We start from the raw sequence: 14,489 nt of genomic DNA on the forward strand, positions 1-14,489 counted from the left end.
AGAGGGGGGGGGAAGGTTTGGAACTGGGTGGGGAGAAAAGGACATCCAAACCTACAGGGGCCCTTGAGAAGGAAGGAGAAGGAATCAGGAGAAGGACGATTTGCTAAAGAAAAATAGACATCATGGACCTTGGGATAGAGAATGACACGGGGGAAAAATTTATCACTGTTCCCGCCCCATCCCCGTGAGCTCGGACCCCGTCCCTGCCCCGTCCCCGTGAGCTTGGTCCCTGTACCAGCTCTAGGAAGGCATTAAGGGAAAAATTATATAAACAGTGCCTACGTTAGGTGCCCTTAGTAATTGACCACACCATTAAAAAAACATTTTTAAAATATTAAGAAACAGATTAAGATTGCATGCAGTGTCTACCTGAAAAGTAGGCATGTTTAGGGAGAGAGAGTAAAGAGGGATGGGACTTGATATATCACTTTTTAGTGTGGTATACACAATAATAAGAACATAACAATTGCCGCTGCTGGGTCAGACTAGTGGTCCATCGTGACCTGCAGTCCGCTCACGCTGCGGCCCTTAGGTCAAAGACGAGTGCCCTAACTTAGACTAGCCTTACGGTTTACATGGGGCAAAGAAGTGTTAAGTGATTTGCCATGAGTTACAAGGAGCTGAAGTATGAATCAAACTCACCACCTCAGGGTGCTGAGGCAGCTGCTCTAACCACTAGGCCACTCCTCCACCTTAGGCGTGGTAAGACTTATATGTCATTAGGCAGTCTGTGTTAGGCGCTGGTAAATTAGGCCAGGAAAATCCTGGCCTATTATACCAGGCGCCTACAATTAGGATGTCTAGTAACACCTAAGCTCTCTTAAGAGTCACAAGGCGTGATTCTGTAAATGGCATCTAGCAGTTGATTGACAACCACGCTGAGCAGCACCTAGGAATTAGGTACCATTCATACAGTCAGGCCCTAAGTGCTCATGTCTAAATTATAGGTGCTCTGTATTCATGATTATACTAAGCACCTTTACAAAATAGGTTCCCACTAGGTATCCAGGTATAGAATCCCCCCCTCCATTAATCTGTTCCTATTAGATTCTCCATTTGCAAGTCATTTATACTAAGTGACATTGATATGAAATGGCAGACTTGTATACAAACCCAAAGCAAGCCATGATCAAAAAATCCAAATTTTTTGCAACTAGTCTTCTTAAAACTTGATTCATCTGGTCCTCATTTAGCACACCTTGCTTAGTATCGCTTATCTTTTTTTTTTTGGTGTTAACAGCCTACTACCATATTTTTGATCACTAAATGCTACTGTCAGCAGGTAAAAGGAGAATAATCAATTCTATTTCTAATAACTAGCTGTCGCACCTTGAATTTTGGTAAGCAAGGACCATCTACTGCGTATTCTCTCTAATTGTACCTGTATTCACTGAACGTTCAGTGACTTCCTCACCAACTGTATTCTGAAATTCGCTGGCTATCCAGCCCCCTTCACTGTAACATGTTAATATTATATTGCAACATACAAATATTATAATTCTTACTATTCTGTACTCTATAATCACTGACTGCTCAGTGACATCTTTCCCTATTTGTACACTGTAATTCGCTGATTGTACAGCTCTCTTCACTGTGAACCGCCTAGATGTCGCAAGATTATGGCGGTATAGAAAAAATAAAGTTGTTATTATTATTATCTACATCTCTGCTATATATATATATATATATATATATATATATATATATATATATATATATATATATATATATATATACACACACATACATATATACATACATATATACACATACATATCTATATCTATCTATCTATATCGCCTTACAAGAACATCAACTTCCCTGTTCAAGGGGATGCTTGCCCCTAAAGTTACATTTAGAATCATCCCATAATATTTCTAAAATGGAGCAAGTTATGAGCAATCCAAACAATTAAGGGAAATAATACTACCATATTCCAATGGATCACATTACTTTGACACCAAATCAACTTAGGGCTCCTTTTACAAAGCCGCGCTAACAGTTTTATCGCGCGCGATAGCCGGAAATCCTGCGCCTGCTCAAAAGGAGGCGGTAGCGGCTAGCGCGTGCGGCAATTTAGCACGTGCTATTCCAAGCGTTAAGGCCCTAGTGCGGCATTGTAAAAGGAGCCCTTAGTGTACTATTTAAGTTATGGTGCTTAGTTTAGAAGTGCTATGCATTTTTTAGACATGCATAAATGAACATTTAGGCAATTATATTGCACAATGTCTAAATCTCGAATTTTACAAAGTCAGGATATAAATGTGAAACTGAAAAATGTGAACATTGCAAGGAAGTGTGGCCTGGCATGTTCTGGGCAGACCTAAAAATAAACATGTATTTTCCATTTCAGAAGGGAAATACAACTGTACCCAAAACGCTGCTGCACCACTAAAATGGAACGAGCTCCTTCATTATGCCTAGGAAGGAGTAACTTGCGTTGTGCTTAGCACTTCCAATCATTTTTAAAGGTTGGTACCTATGTCCAGGATTTACCCTAGATGTCTGTATTTCAGTAAACTGCTTGTAGTGAGCAGTACACTACTAATGGGATTAAGGAAGGTCATGCCCTTGCTTCCCCAGTGGCCATCTGTCTGTCTGTCCTTCCCTCCCCTGAATACAAGACTGGAAAGGGATATTGGATGCTATAATATCTTAAGAAAATTAAACTTTTGTGTATCTAAAATTTATTTATTCAATTTGCTACACTGTTCTCCCAGGGGAGCTCAGAACAGTTTTACATGCATTTCCCTGTCTGTCCCGACGGGCTCACAAGCTAGCTAATGTACCTGGGGCAATGGGGGGATTAAGCGACTTGCCCAGGGTCACAAGGAGCAGCGTGGGTTTGAACCCACAACCTCAGGGTGCAGAGCCTGTAGCTTTAACTACTGCGCCACACTCTCCCCCCAAACAGCTGACAAATGTTTACGTTCTGTTACATAAACATGTATAATGATATTTAACAACATATACCTTTATGTGCTAGAACAAACATTTAAATTATCAATTGAGACAAAAACGGGCAAATGTTTATGGCTCTAAAATGGATGTTCCTGCTGCAAGTAATAGATGTGCAAATGTCACTAGCAGATCCTGTGGAACTTGATATGTCCTAACTTGGAAATCTCAATTCCAATTTGTAAGTCCTTTCTAAAACTCTACCTCCAAAATGAGAGGAATAGAAATATTTAAAAAAAACAACAACCCAACAAGATGATGCTGACCTAGCATTCCTTGTCTTGTGAAGAACTAGGGTACTTAAAAGATTTAAGAAATAAAGAGAGAAGGTTACATGCCATAAAAAAAAGTTCTTACTGTAATAGAGTCATTCCCTTCAACCATTCTTCCTTTGTAAAAAATCCCATGCTTTCAGCTTCCAATTTCCAGGCTAAAACTAACATAATAATCTGGAAACAACACAAAATGGAGAAGAAAGTTAGCCCAAAGGCAAATAAAAAAAAACATTTCAAGATTACCTATTAAAATATGTACTCAGATCACCAGTGTAAAATAAAACTGTGCACATAACTCTGTACACCCCCACCCGCCTCCTCCGCTCTGAAACGGAGAAGCGCCTATGCATCCTCCCCAAGAAGGTCTCTCCTATCAGAAACCGCCCAAAAAACGCTCCTACAGCCACTTCATCCCCCATCTCTGGAACCAACTCCCCCCACAAATCAGACTACAGAACTCTCTGATGACCTTCCGGAAAGCAGTAAAGACCCTCCTCTTCAACTGACATTCTAACTGTAAACTCCCCCTTGACCCCTCCTTATATTCCCCCTCCTGTACTTAAGTAGCTATATAGTCTTTGAACTATCCAAAATGTACTTAAGTTGTTGTACTGTCCAAAATGTTTTCCATTGTGAATGTTGGCTTGTAACCCGTTCTGAACTATTGGGAGGACGGGATAGAAATCTAAATAAATAAATAATAAATATCTTGTTTCTCTCAAGCTAGAGGACTATTCTAGAACTTTCTAGAAAAATGTTTCAAGCATGTGCGGTGGTTTGTGTACACCACTGGACATTAGTTTACTCATTTTAATAGTCAGAAGAGCTACAACAGTAGTAAAAGGACAGAGTAAGAACTCATAAGGGGAGCTGGGTAGATTGTGTGGCTTGCTGTATGTACTATGGTTATCTGAAAACACTATTATAGGCAAGCAGTTTTGCTTTCTCTAATGATTAGATAAGGATCCATATACTGTATTCTCTCTAATAAACATCTGGGTGATTATCAAATATACTTGAATATAAACTGAGATTTTTGGGCCAAAAAAATGACCTGAAAATGAGGGTCTCGGTTTACATTCAGGTCCTCAGGTTTGTGCCCACCCAAACCTGTTGCAGGCCTCCCGTGGGCCTGCCTAAAACCCTGGTGGTCCAGCAGTAAGCCGGGACAGGAAAAATCCTTTCCGTGTCCTGTCCCAGCCAACTCTAAACCACCCCACTTCCCTCCCCCCTGCAAACCTTACCTTTAAAGACCCCCATGGGCCTTCCTAAAACCTGGTAGTCCAGCAGTAAGCCGGGACAGGAAAAATCCTTTCCGTGTACTGATGCTGAGGTAGGGGTATAGAAAGGAAGAATTGTTGGGCACCCGTATCTAAGGGAGGGAGGGGGAGCATGAACTTGGGATGGAAGAATTGAAGGAGTGAGGGAAAAAGATGCTGAGGTGGGGGTACAGAAAGGAAGAATTGTTGGGCATCCGTGTCTGAGGGAGGGAGTAAGGGGAGCATGAACTTGTGATATAGGATGAAAGAATTGAGGGAGTGATGGAAAAAGATGATGAGGTGGGGGTATAGAAAGGAAGAATTGTTGGGCATCCATGTCTGAGGGAGAGAGGGGAGCATAAACTTGCGACATGTGATGGAAGAATGGAGTGTGGGAAAAAGATGCTGAGGTAGGGGGTGGGGGTATAGAAAGGGAGAATTGTTGGGCATGGGTGTGAGTGAGAGGGAAAGAGATAGTGCACATGGGGAAATGAAGAAAGCGGTGAATTGTTGGACATAGGGAGGGAGAAAAATATTTGACATTGTGGTGGGAGAGGCGTGAGATAGAGATGCATGGGGAAGAGAGATGAGAGGGAGAAATGTTGGATATGGTGGTGGAGAGGGAACAGTGGGATGGATGAAGAGTGAAAGTAAGTGTAAACCTATTTTTCTTTCTATTTAAACTACAGTACTTTATTTTGACGACTGTTTCTTTAATGTTTAAATGTTCTTTAATGCTTTTATACTATGTACTGTACAGGATCCAAGTTACATACATATTCAACTTAAGAATGGTTTAAAAAAAAAACCTGAACTTGTTCTTAACTCAGAGACTGCCTGTACATTTAATATCTTAACTTTTTCAGAGCATTTTTTTTATGCCCATGACTGGGAAAAAAATCAGTGGGGTTTTTCTTTTCTACTTTTTGATGCTTTGGCACATTTCAGTCAATTATTCAAACATAACTATTTACAGGTATAAGATAATTGTATTTTACATTTTTTAGCATTTAAATCCATTTGATACACAAGGATTACAAAAGGTCTTTTTTCTATCAAGTGTTTATTTGGAATGCTTTACCATCTTTTCTAATCCATGCATCTTCTTGTTACTTTCTGTAAATAATTAAAATCATATTTGTTTTGGGTGGGATTAGGAAGGGCCCAAAAATAGGATGTCCAACAGCAATTTTCAAAAGGGAAGAAACATCTATGTTTAAATAGAAGGATGTTTTTATCTAGACCTGTTTCCATCATGTCCAAGTTACAGCTTTGGTTGAGTAGCTAACCACTGGAGGTTTTCAGGAATGATAGATACCTCCTTAATTCCCCATGGCTGCTGCCCTCCCTCTCTCCTAAAAATAAAACTGGAAAGGAAATCCAGGCTCTGTCAGCTGCAGGTATTATGACTATTCTGAACACAGCAGCAAGCAGGTCAGAGTAGAATAGTGGTTAGTGCAGTGGACTGTAAACCAAAAGGACACACAGGTTTAAGTCCCACTGTAATTTTTTTCCCCTGGGGTTCCTTCCAGGAACAGAAAATTTCTGTACCTAAAATTTTAAGACACCTGCAAGCCTGAAGGCTACTGAAATGGTGTACATTCAGAGTAGACTTTTTTCTGACCCTGAAGGGATTACATTTACAAAACAGAGATTAGGTTCTTACCTTGATATCTTTTTCAGTAGATAGGGATGGTTTGCTGAAACAAGGGTTTTGCTCCTGCAAGTCTGTTGCAGGAGATACTGATCAGTTTTCAGCACCTCCTCCTTCTCCCTGTTCTTTGCTGCCCCCAATCAGATAGTTTCAAAGCCGGCGACAGCCCTAGAGTACAGGAGAACGGGGAAAGAAGTCCCCCCAGAAAGCCTTTGATCTGCTCATATAAGACACATACAGCTCACAAACATGCCATGGAGAGGAAAGGAACTAATGACAATTTTTATTAACAGAAAGCCACAAGAAACTGTGGAACCGAGGGGTATCCCTTAGGAATGTATTCCAATGTATCGCAACTGACAGAAAGTTCAAAGAAGCAGCCTTTAGGCAAGAAAAGGTTCAGGCAGGCAGGTGCACCAAAAATTATGGGCGGGTGTTCAATCTACCATCCCTATCTACTGGAAAAGATATCATCAAGGTAAGAACCTAATCTCTTTTTCCAGTGCAATAGGGATGGTATGCACCTAAGCAGTCCCCAAAATACCAGGTGGGAGAGATAAACTTGCCCTCAAAACTGATGCTCCAGAGGTGTCCTCCTGAGCTGCCAGGTTCACCCTATAAAATTTGGTGAAAGTGTAAAGGGACGAACATATTACATCTGCTCTGACAAATCACATCTGGCGGAATTGGCCTGGCTTAAGCCCAAGAAGCAGCAACTCCTCTTGTCAAATGCACTCGAAGAGCGAAAGGAGGCTGCTTGCCGTAGACAATGTAGGAGGATGAAATAGCTGACCTGATCCATCTTGAAATGGTGGCTTTGGAAGCCGGCCTCCCCATCTTAGCTGGATTTGTCAAAACGAAGAGGTAATCCAAAAGATGAAAATCATTCGTAAGCTCCAGGTAATGTAAGACAGCCCTACGGACATCCAACACCTGCAAAACACTGTCCTCCTTTTTAGAACCATAGGGCTGAAAAGCCAGAAGTCAAACTTCCTGGTTGATGTGGAACGCTGAAACCACCTTCGGCAAGAAAGGATGGTCCGCAAGGAAACGCCTGCCACCATGATACGCAGGTAAGGATCCCTACAAGACAAAGCTTGTAGTTTGGATACACAGCATGCAGAAGTAATAGCAATGTCTTGATAGTCAGGTCCATGAGGGTGGCATCTTGTAAGGGCTCGAACAGAGGCCGCGAAAGCCCCTCCAGCATGATGTTCAAGCTCCAGGAGGACAGAGCTGGCGAACCAGAGGCCTTAACCTCAGAGCACCCTTAAAGAATCTGACAACATCTGGGTGTGAGGCGAGGAAAGGTCTGGCACCCTTTTGATCACCTGAATGTTGAGCAATCTCTGCAGGGTCGCCTGGACCTGGGCGGCTTTCTCTGGCTGGCCCACCACTGAGTCCACGAACCAGGCAGAGAAGGGAAAGGCAAACTACAACTTGTAGCTGGCCCTGATGACTTCCAGAACCCACTGGTCAGTCATGATAGCTTCGCAGGGTTTCAGGAAGTCCTGTAGCCTGCTCCTGATTTTGCACAGAAGAGCTGGAGACCTGGCGTCATTGCAACTTCTTGGGCTGCTCACCTGGACAGGAGGTGGAGCCCTGGGACTTCCTATTCCTGGAGAATATGTGCCATGGGCTATAAAAAGATCTCTTAGAGGCGCATCCAGAGGAGAAAAGATGCAAATTGCGTGAACTCCAAAAGGACCCATGGGCCTGTTCTTTAGAAGACCTAAGCCTGCTGTCCAGAAGTGACTTTGAACAGCAGTCCTGGACGCTAGCCATGAGGACATTCAACCCCTGGCCAAACAGCATATTGCCTTTCAAAAGAAGCCTGCTGAGAATGGCTTTGGACATGGAGTCCCCAGCTCAATGTCTGATCCACAAAATTCTGCGTGCAGACACAGAATAAGCTGAGTCTTTGCCCACTACCCTCAGCAGATCATACAGAGTATCCGTCACATAGCCAACTCTCACCAGAAACAGCTGGGAAGGAAGTTCTGAAGGCGCTCCTCCTGGGCAACGCAATTTAGAATGACATGCATGAGCTGCAAAAGAGGCTGCCGCCAAAGTCAAGGCCTCAAACTGCCTTTTTAGCAACATGTCCAGTCTGCGATCCTCCTGATCCTTGAGCACGCCTTCCTCATTAGGGAGGGACATGCGCTTGGTCACCTGAGCCACCAAACAGTCCACTTTAGGCATAACAAACATCTGTTGGAACTCCAGGTCTATAGGGTATAATTTGGATATGGCCTTAGCCACATTAAGAGATCCCTCAGGGTTCTCCCATACTCAGAAATAAGGACTTATGTAAGGATGCCACGGGAAGGCATTAGGCTGAGAGTGGATCTCGCTGAGCAGAGAACATTGGGTAGTAGGACAAGGTGGATCAATGATGAGCTCCTTTAGAGACTTAATGAAAAGATCTGTCAGAGAAGCAGACTTGAACAGCTTGTGAACTGAGGGGTCCTCGCTTTGGTCCACAGCAGCACTTAAGACCCTGATCCACATCTTTTCAAAAGAATGTCTGTCAGATTTGGGACATCCCCCCCCAAAAAAGAAAAAAATCCCCTGATCCAGTGTCACATCATTCCTGACTGAAGCTTCACTGTGTATAAGAGGATAGGCATCCAGATCATCGTCTTTAGTGACCCCATTCGACTAACTGTCGGAGTCCAGGGGGAGATAAGGGTCTCCTTAGAGAAACAGATGCGGAAGCATGGGAAAGCTGCACAAATAGTTAATCTCCAGATGACCCAGAAGACTTACCAGCACCGCCAACATATGCTTGCCAGAGCAAGTTCACAAAATCAGGCGTAAAGGGTATAGAGGACAGAGAACCCCCTTCAAGAGGAGGATTAGAGCATTTTCTTTTCACTTTGGGGCTATCAGTGCCCTTACTAGTGCCGCACTACAGGACTCAGAAAGGGCAAGATCATCTCCCGTCTCTTGGCAGCATTAATAAGATGGTCAGAGGCTGTACGCGAGATCCCCACCTCCTCAGCCTGCACGGCAGAACACACAGTGCAAGGGTGCTCTTCTGGTGCCCAACCGGCACAAACTTCATATGAATTCATATTAGAACATAAGGATTCCATCTCTGATGGTCAGAATCAAAAACAAGGCTTTTTAAAGAAGTTTGAGAGCTTAGAATTCAAAACGGGAAAAATCCAAGATAGCCACCACCAGGATTTCCCGTAGATAAAATGGCTGCAACTGCATTGGAGGACCACAAAAACCAGTGATTTTAGGGGTGGGGGAAGAAGGCTACAACAAATTATAACCACAAAAACATCAAATTTAGACACCATCCCCCCCCCCAAACTTCCCTCTGGGCTGTGTCAGCCCTACTCATAGACCAGACGCTGGGAAAATGTGCTGCAGCTTGCCACAGCTCCTCTCAGGATAGCTGGGAATAGTAGAGAACCTCTGTCACCGGGAAAGCTGCCCATTCTGACTTCAGCTGCCAGTCAGGCAACAGCCGGACTGAGCCTCAACTGCCAGGACCACAATCCAAACGCTGCAAAGAGGGGCGAGGGATTGCAGCAGACACCGTGTGCACTCCGAAGAAACGCAATTGGTGCCCATACAGCCTATGCTAGCACTCCTGATCAAGTCAAGGAGGGAGCAAACACAAGGTGAAACCCCCAAGTTCCACAGTTCCATGCAGGCTGGCTGAGCAAGTTCCCGCAGGATCCATCTGTCAGCTCCAGACTGAAGTCTATTCCAGTCACTGGAGCTGAAAAGGAACACAAAATCATGTGAAAAACCATAAAAAATACTTGAAAAACAAAAGACGACTGAGCAGATCAAAGTTGCTCCTGCAGGCTCACTTACAGAATAAATATCTGACCAGGGGCTGCAGAAAGCAGGTGCTGAAAACAGTGATCAGTATCTCCTGCAATGGACTCGCGGGAGCAAGACCCTTGGTTCAGCACACCATCCTTTAAGTTTTAAGTTTAAGTTTTATTAGGATTTTATATACCGCCTATCAAGGCTATCTAAGCGGTTTTACAATCAGGTACTCAAGCATTTTCCCTATCTGTCCCGGTGGGCTCACAATCTATCTAACGTACCTGGGGCTATGGAGTATTAAGTGACTTGCCCAGGATCACAAGGAGCAGTGTGGGGTTTGAACCCACAACCCCAGGATGCTGAGGCTGTAGCTTCAACCACTGCGCCACAAACTCCTCCACTGGAAAAAGAGTTAGTGAAATTTGAACCTGTGTCTTTGTCCACTGCACTAACCACTCGGCTATTCTTCTGTTCTGCAAGGAGGTCTGTGTGACAATTTTCATAAGAATGCCATCAGACATTCCTGTGCCTTATCTCCCCCCAATCCCCCAGTTTATAATTTAAACGCTTCAGTTTGTTGTTGTTTAGGATGGACAACTCCAGTATAAGGACATCCATCTATTTTTGACATGAAACCTGGACATCTTTCCTGTTTGAAAACTGGTATGAGACGGACGGGATTTTTCTTTTTTTTTTGATGTCCCAAATCTGACAGACATTCTTTCAAAAATGTCCTTCTTAATGTTTTAGCGGACTTCTAGTACTGGTGCCTGGAATAGTTTGTCATGAAAGCAGTAGGTAAATTTTATAAATAAATCTGCAACAGATTATCTAGCAATTGTAGAAGTATTTAGTATACAGGGATGAATTAATTACATGATTCATATGTAAAATTTTTCAAGGAAGGAAACGTACATTTTCAGGTTCAACACCAATGTCTTCACAAAATTTCTCCATTCCTTCTGGCCCTACAACTTCATCAGGACCTTTAAAACGTGATTAAAAAAAAAAAAAAAAAGATCACTTACAAAACTGTAACACTGCTTTTTACATATACAAATGTTAGCCCTCCAAATATCACAATTACCAACACATGAAATTTAATATGGGTCCTGCATTCTGTGCACTCTGGTTTTAAGACTTATGACAATGCTGCAAATGACAGTACAGTTCGTTCTCGTTATTCGTGGTAGTACGCTTCCTGAAAATGTTCGCAAACCTCGAAATTGTGAATAACGAAACGTTGAGTCTATGGGAAAATAAGAGGTTAGGTTACAGAAAGTGAACAGTGGATCCAATTTGGAAAATAGGGTTAGGTTCCTGCCTGGGACAGGACTTGAAATACCTATAATTCACTCTCTGGATGCTGGGGGGGGCCATATCTGGAAGCAAAGCCAGACTGCGAGGTGAAAGTGAGATTGTATTAAGACAACAAATGTATGTGTGTATGGGGGTGGGGTGTGGGGGGGGGGGACTGCAGACTGAGAACTGGCTGATTCTAGGAGGACTGCATAACCTAGATATATGTCTTCTACAAGTCAGTTGATCTCAGGCTCTACCTGCTGGTAGAGGTACATAACCCATTTATCTGTGCCTGTCTGGAGGAAGTATAAAAATAAATATTTTGGTTGGTTTGTTCTTTAACACACACAGAGTCTTAAACAGGATAATGAGAAGTGCTGTTAATATGAGGTATATTATTAGAATCTACAGCTGAAACAAACAGTGTTTCTGGTATGATTATATGGTACCTCTTCATATACGAGTTAAGAGTGGGTCTTGTAATAATTCCTAAGTGATTGTTGGCACTACGATTGTATTAACTGATATGATTAAAGTGCACCATAAAGAGATCATAAAATATATACACCCAAATACAAAAGAGTACCAGGGACGCTGGTATGTTCCTAGATTTAAAATACCCAGATATAAATAGTCCATGTTAACTACATACCTGCATATTCATAAAACCAGGCTAGGCACTTCTTGCTTGAAAAAATATCATCTCCACTTATTAGTCTACTAGGTGCTTGTGATCTGCAATAGCTTAAAAATAAAATGAAAAGTTGTCAGATAGCATGAAGGATATGAAAATGCTGAAAAGCACACAAAGAATTACACACAAGTTTCTCCTTAGAAATAGATGCACATAGGGCTTTTACTAAGGTGTGCTAGCGTTTTTAGCGCACGCAGATTAGCACGCGCTACGCGGTGCTACGCGCTACACGCGCTACGCGGCTAGAACTAACGCCGGCTCAATGCTGGCATTAGCATCTAGTGCGCGCTATTCCACGCATTAATGCCCTAACGCAGCTTAGTAAAAGGAGCCCATACTTCACACACACACAAAAAAAAGAGTAGACAACCACACTGATTTTAACTTAATATATTAAAATAAGAATATGTTTTAAACAGCAATACTACCTTGTAATTTTACATTTTTTTAGGCCCACATCATCCAAGTCTGATGATTTTCTCTTTTTCTTCACAGGCATATTTGTTTTCTGCGCAGACAAGTTCTCTCTACAGTGTCACTGTGGAGAGGTTTCTAAAAAAAAATAAATATTTTGAATTACTAGTAAGAACTATCTTTGCATGATATAAATAAAAGGTATTTGGTTAGAATTTATAAAAATTCATTTAAAGCATTGTCAATAGAAGGAAAACATTTGAATTCTTGACTTTTGTACATTTTTACCCTTCATCATTACTCAACAACATTTTAAAAATAAACTTCCAAGATTTTTTGTTTTACCTGAGCTATCAAAGTAGCCACCCTTCTAACCAATTTTTTTTTACATGAAATTTTATGCGATTATATTGAACTTTGAACTTATTTAGTAAACATGGAAACAGCTCACAAAAAAGTGTCCTCTTTAAAATTATGGTTATTGTTATATATTCTCCAAGGTCTTTCCATATCACTATGAACATAACCACATTAAATGCAAAATATACCAAAACCTGTCTTGCATTCAGCATTAATTAGGGAAGGGAAGGACAGGTAGTATGAATTTAGTTCATGCCTTTTTCAGTTATAGTTTTGGGTGTTACATTCAGGTACAGTAGATATTCTTACTATCTGTCCTTGGCAAACTTACAATCTGGGAAAGGGAAGATAATCATTCCTTGGGGATCTCTAATTTTAAGAAATTGGTTAAGGAGATCCCTTGGTGGCATATATTTTTATAGGTTCTTAATTTGGGAGAAATATGTTTTGTGAAATATCCAATATTGGCGCTCGCAGAAGTCCGCAATAACATAGTAGACTCCCCGATGTGTATTAAACATTGGGAAAATGCGGGTGCATTGTTTTCACATTTTAAGGCTTAACCTTCTAGAAACCCTGTATTTTTGGACATCACTTATTTAAGTGTCTACACTGACATCACATATTCAAGATACAGTAGATTGGTAGCTGCCAGATAAATGTAGTTTCTGGTTGCTTAAGAGTTACTATTAAAAATAGGCCCAACTACCATATATACTGTACTTGAACAAATAGATTTTTGGCCCCAAAAAAGGGCTACAAATGGAGGCTCAATTTATATTCAAGCCCTCCCAAGACCACTGTCACTGTTGTCCTCTCCCTCCAAACTTCCCCCTCCCCTGAGAACACTGTCACTACTACTGTTCACTCTAAACCTCCGCCCCAGGCCACCAGCGTTGCTATCTTCCACTACAACATACCCCTCCCCCCTCCAGGTCACTGGCACTGCCCTCCTCCCTTCGCACTCAAGATGATTGGCGTTGCTGTCCACCTCCTTTCCTCACTGACTGCCATTATAATAACGTAAGAATAGCCTTACTGGGTCAGTTCAATGGTCCATCTAGCCCAGTAGCCCATTCTCACTGTGGCCAATTTAGGTCCCTAGTACCTGGCCAAAACCCAAGGAGTAGCAACATTCCATGCTATCTATCCAGGGCAAGCAATGGCTTCTCCCATGTTTCTCTCAAGAACAGACTATGGACTGTTCCTCCAGGAAATTGTCCAAAGCTTTCTTAAAACCAGCTACGCTATCCGCTCTTACCACAACCTCTGCCAATGCAATGCGTTCCAGAGCTTAATTATTCTTTGAATGAAAAAATATTTCCTCCTATTGTTTTTTTTTTTTAATTTCCCTGTAACTTCGAGTGTGCCCTAGTCTTTGTAATTTTTGTTGGAGTGAAAAATCGATCCACTTGTACACATTCTACTCCACTCAGGATTTTGTAGACTTCAATCATATTTCCCCTCAGCCGTCTCTTTTCCAAGCTGAAAATCCCTAACCTTTTTAGTCTTTTCTCACAGAAGAGGAGTTCCATCCCCTTTATTATCTTGGTCGGTCTTCTTTGAACCTTTTCTAGCACCACTATATCTTTTTTGAGATAAGGAGACCAGAATTGAACGCAGTATTCTAGGTGAGGTCGCACCATGGAGCGAAACAGGGGAATTATAACATTCTTAGTCTTGTTAACCATCCTTTCTAAAAAATAATTCCTAGCATTCTGTTTGCTTTTTTCGCTGCCACTGCACATTGGGTGGAAGGTTTCATTGTATTGCCTACG

General features: G+C 42.0%; 1 protein-coding gene across 3 annotated transcripts in view; it reads right to left on the minus strand.

The window, feature by feature from the left end:
* The window catches only part of DCUN1D5 (defective in cullin neddylation 1 domain containing 5), a 47,538-nt gene that overhangs the window by 27,940 nt on the left and 5,109 nt on the right, over nt 1-14,489 (minus strand). For all 3 annotated transcript variants that reach the window (XM_033949391.1, XM_033949393.1, XM_033949392.1), the window contains 4 exons: nt 12,366-12,489; nt 11,896-11,987; nt 10,857-10,927; nt 3,316-3,407 (listed from right to left, as the gene is read on the minus strand). In XM_033949391.1, coding sequence (XP_033805282.1) covers nt 3,316-3,407; nt 10,857-10,927; nt 11,896-11,987; nt 12,366-12,436 — 326 coding nt within the window. In that variant the 5' untranslated portion in view covers nt 12,437-12,489. The remainder of the gene's footprint in view (nt 1-3,315; nt 3,408-10,856; nt 10,928-11,895; nt 11,988-12,365; nt 12,490-14,489) is intronic.

The sequence above is a fragment of the Geotrypetes seraphini genome, chromosome 6 (assembly GCF_902459505.1).
Source record: "Geotrypetes seraphini chromosome 6, aGeoSer1.1, whole genome shotgun sequence".
Classification (NCBI taxonomy): Eukaryota; Metazoa; Chordata; class Amphibia; order Gymnophiona; family Dermophiidae; genus Geotrypetes; species Geotrypetes seraphini.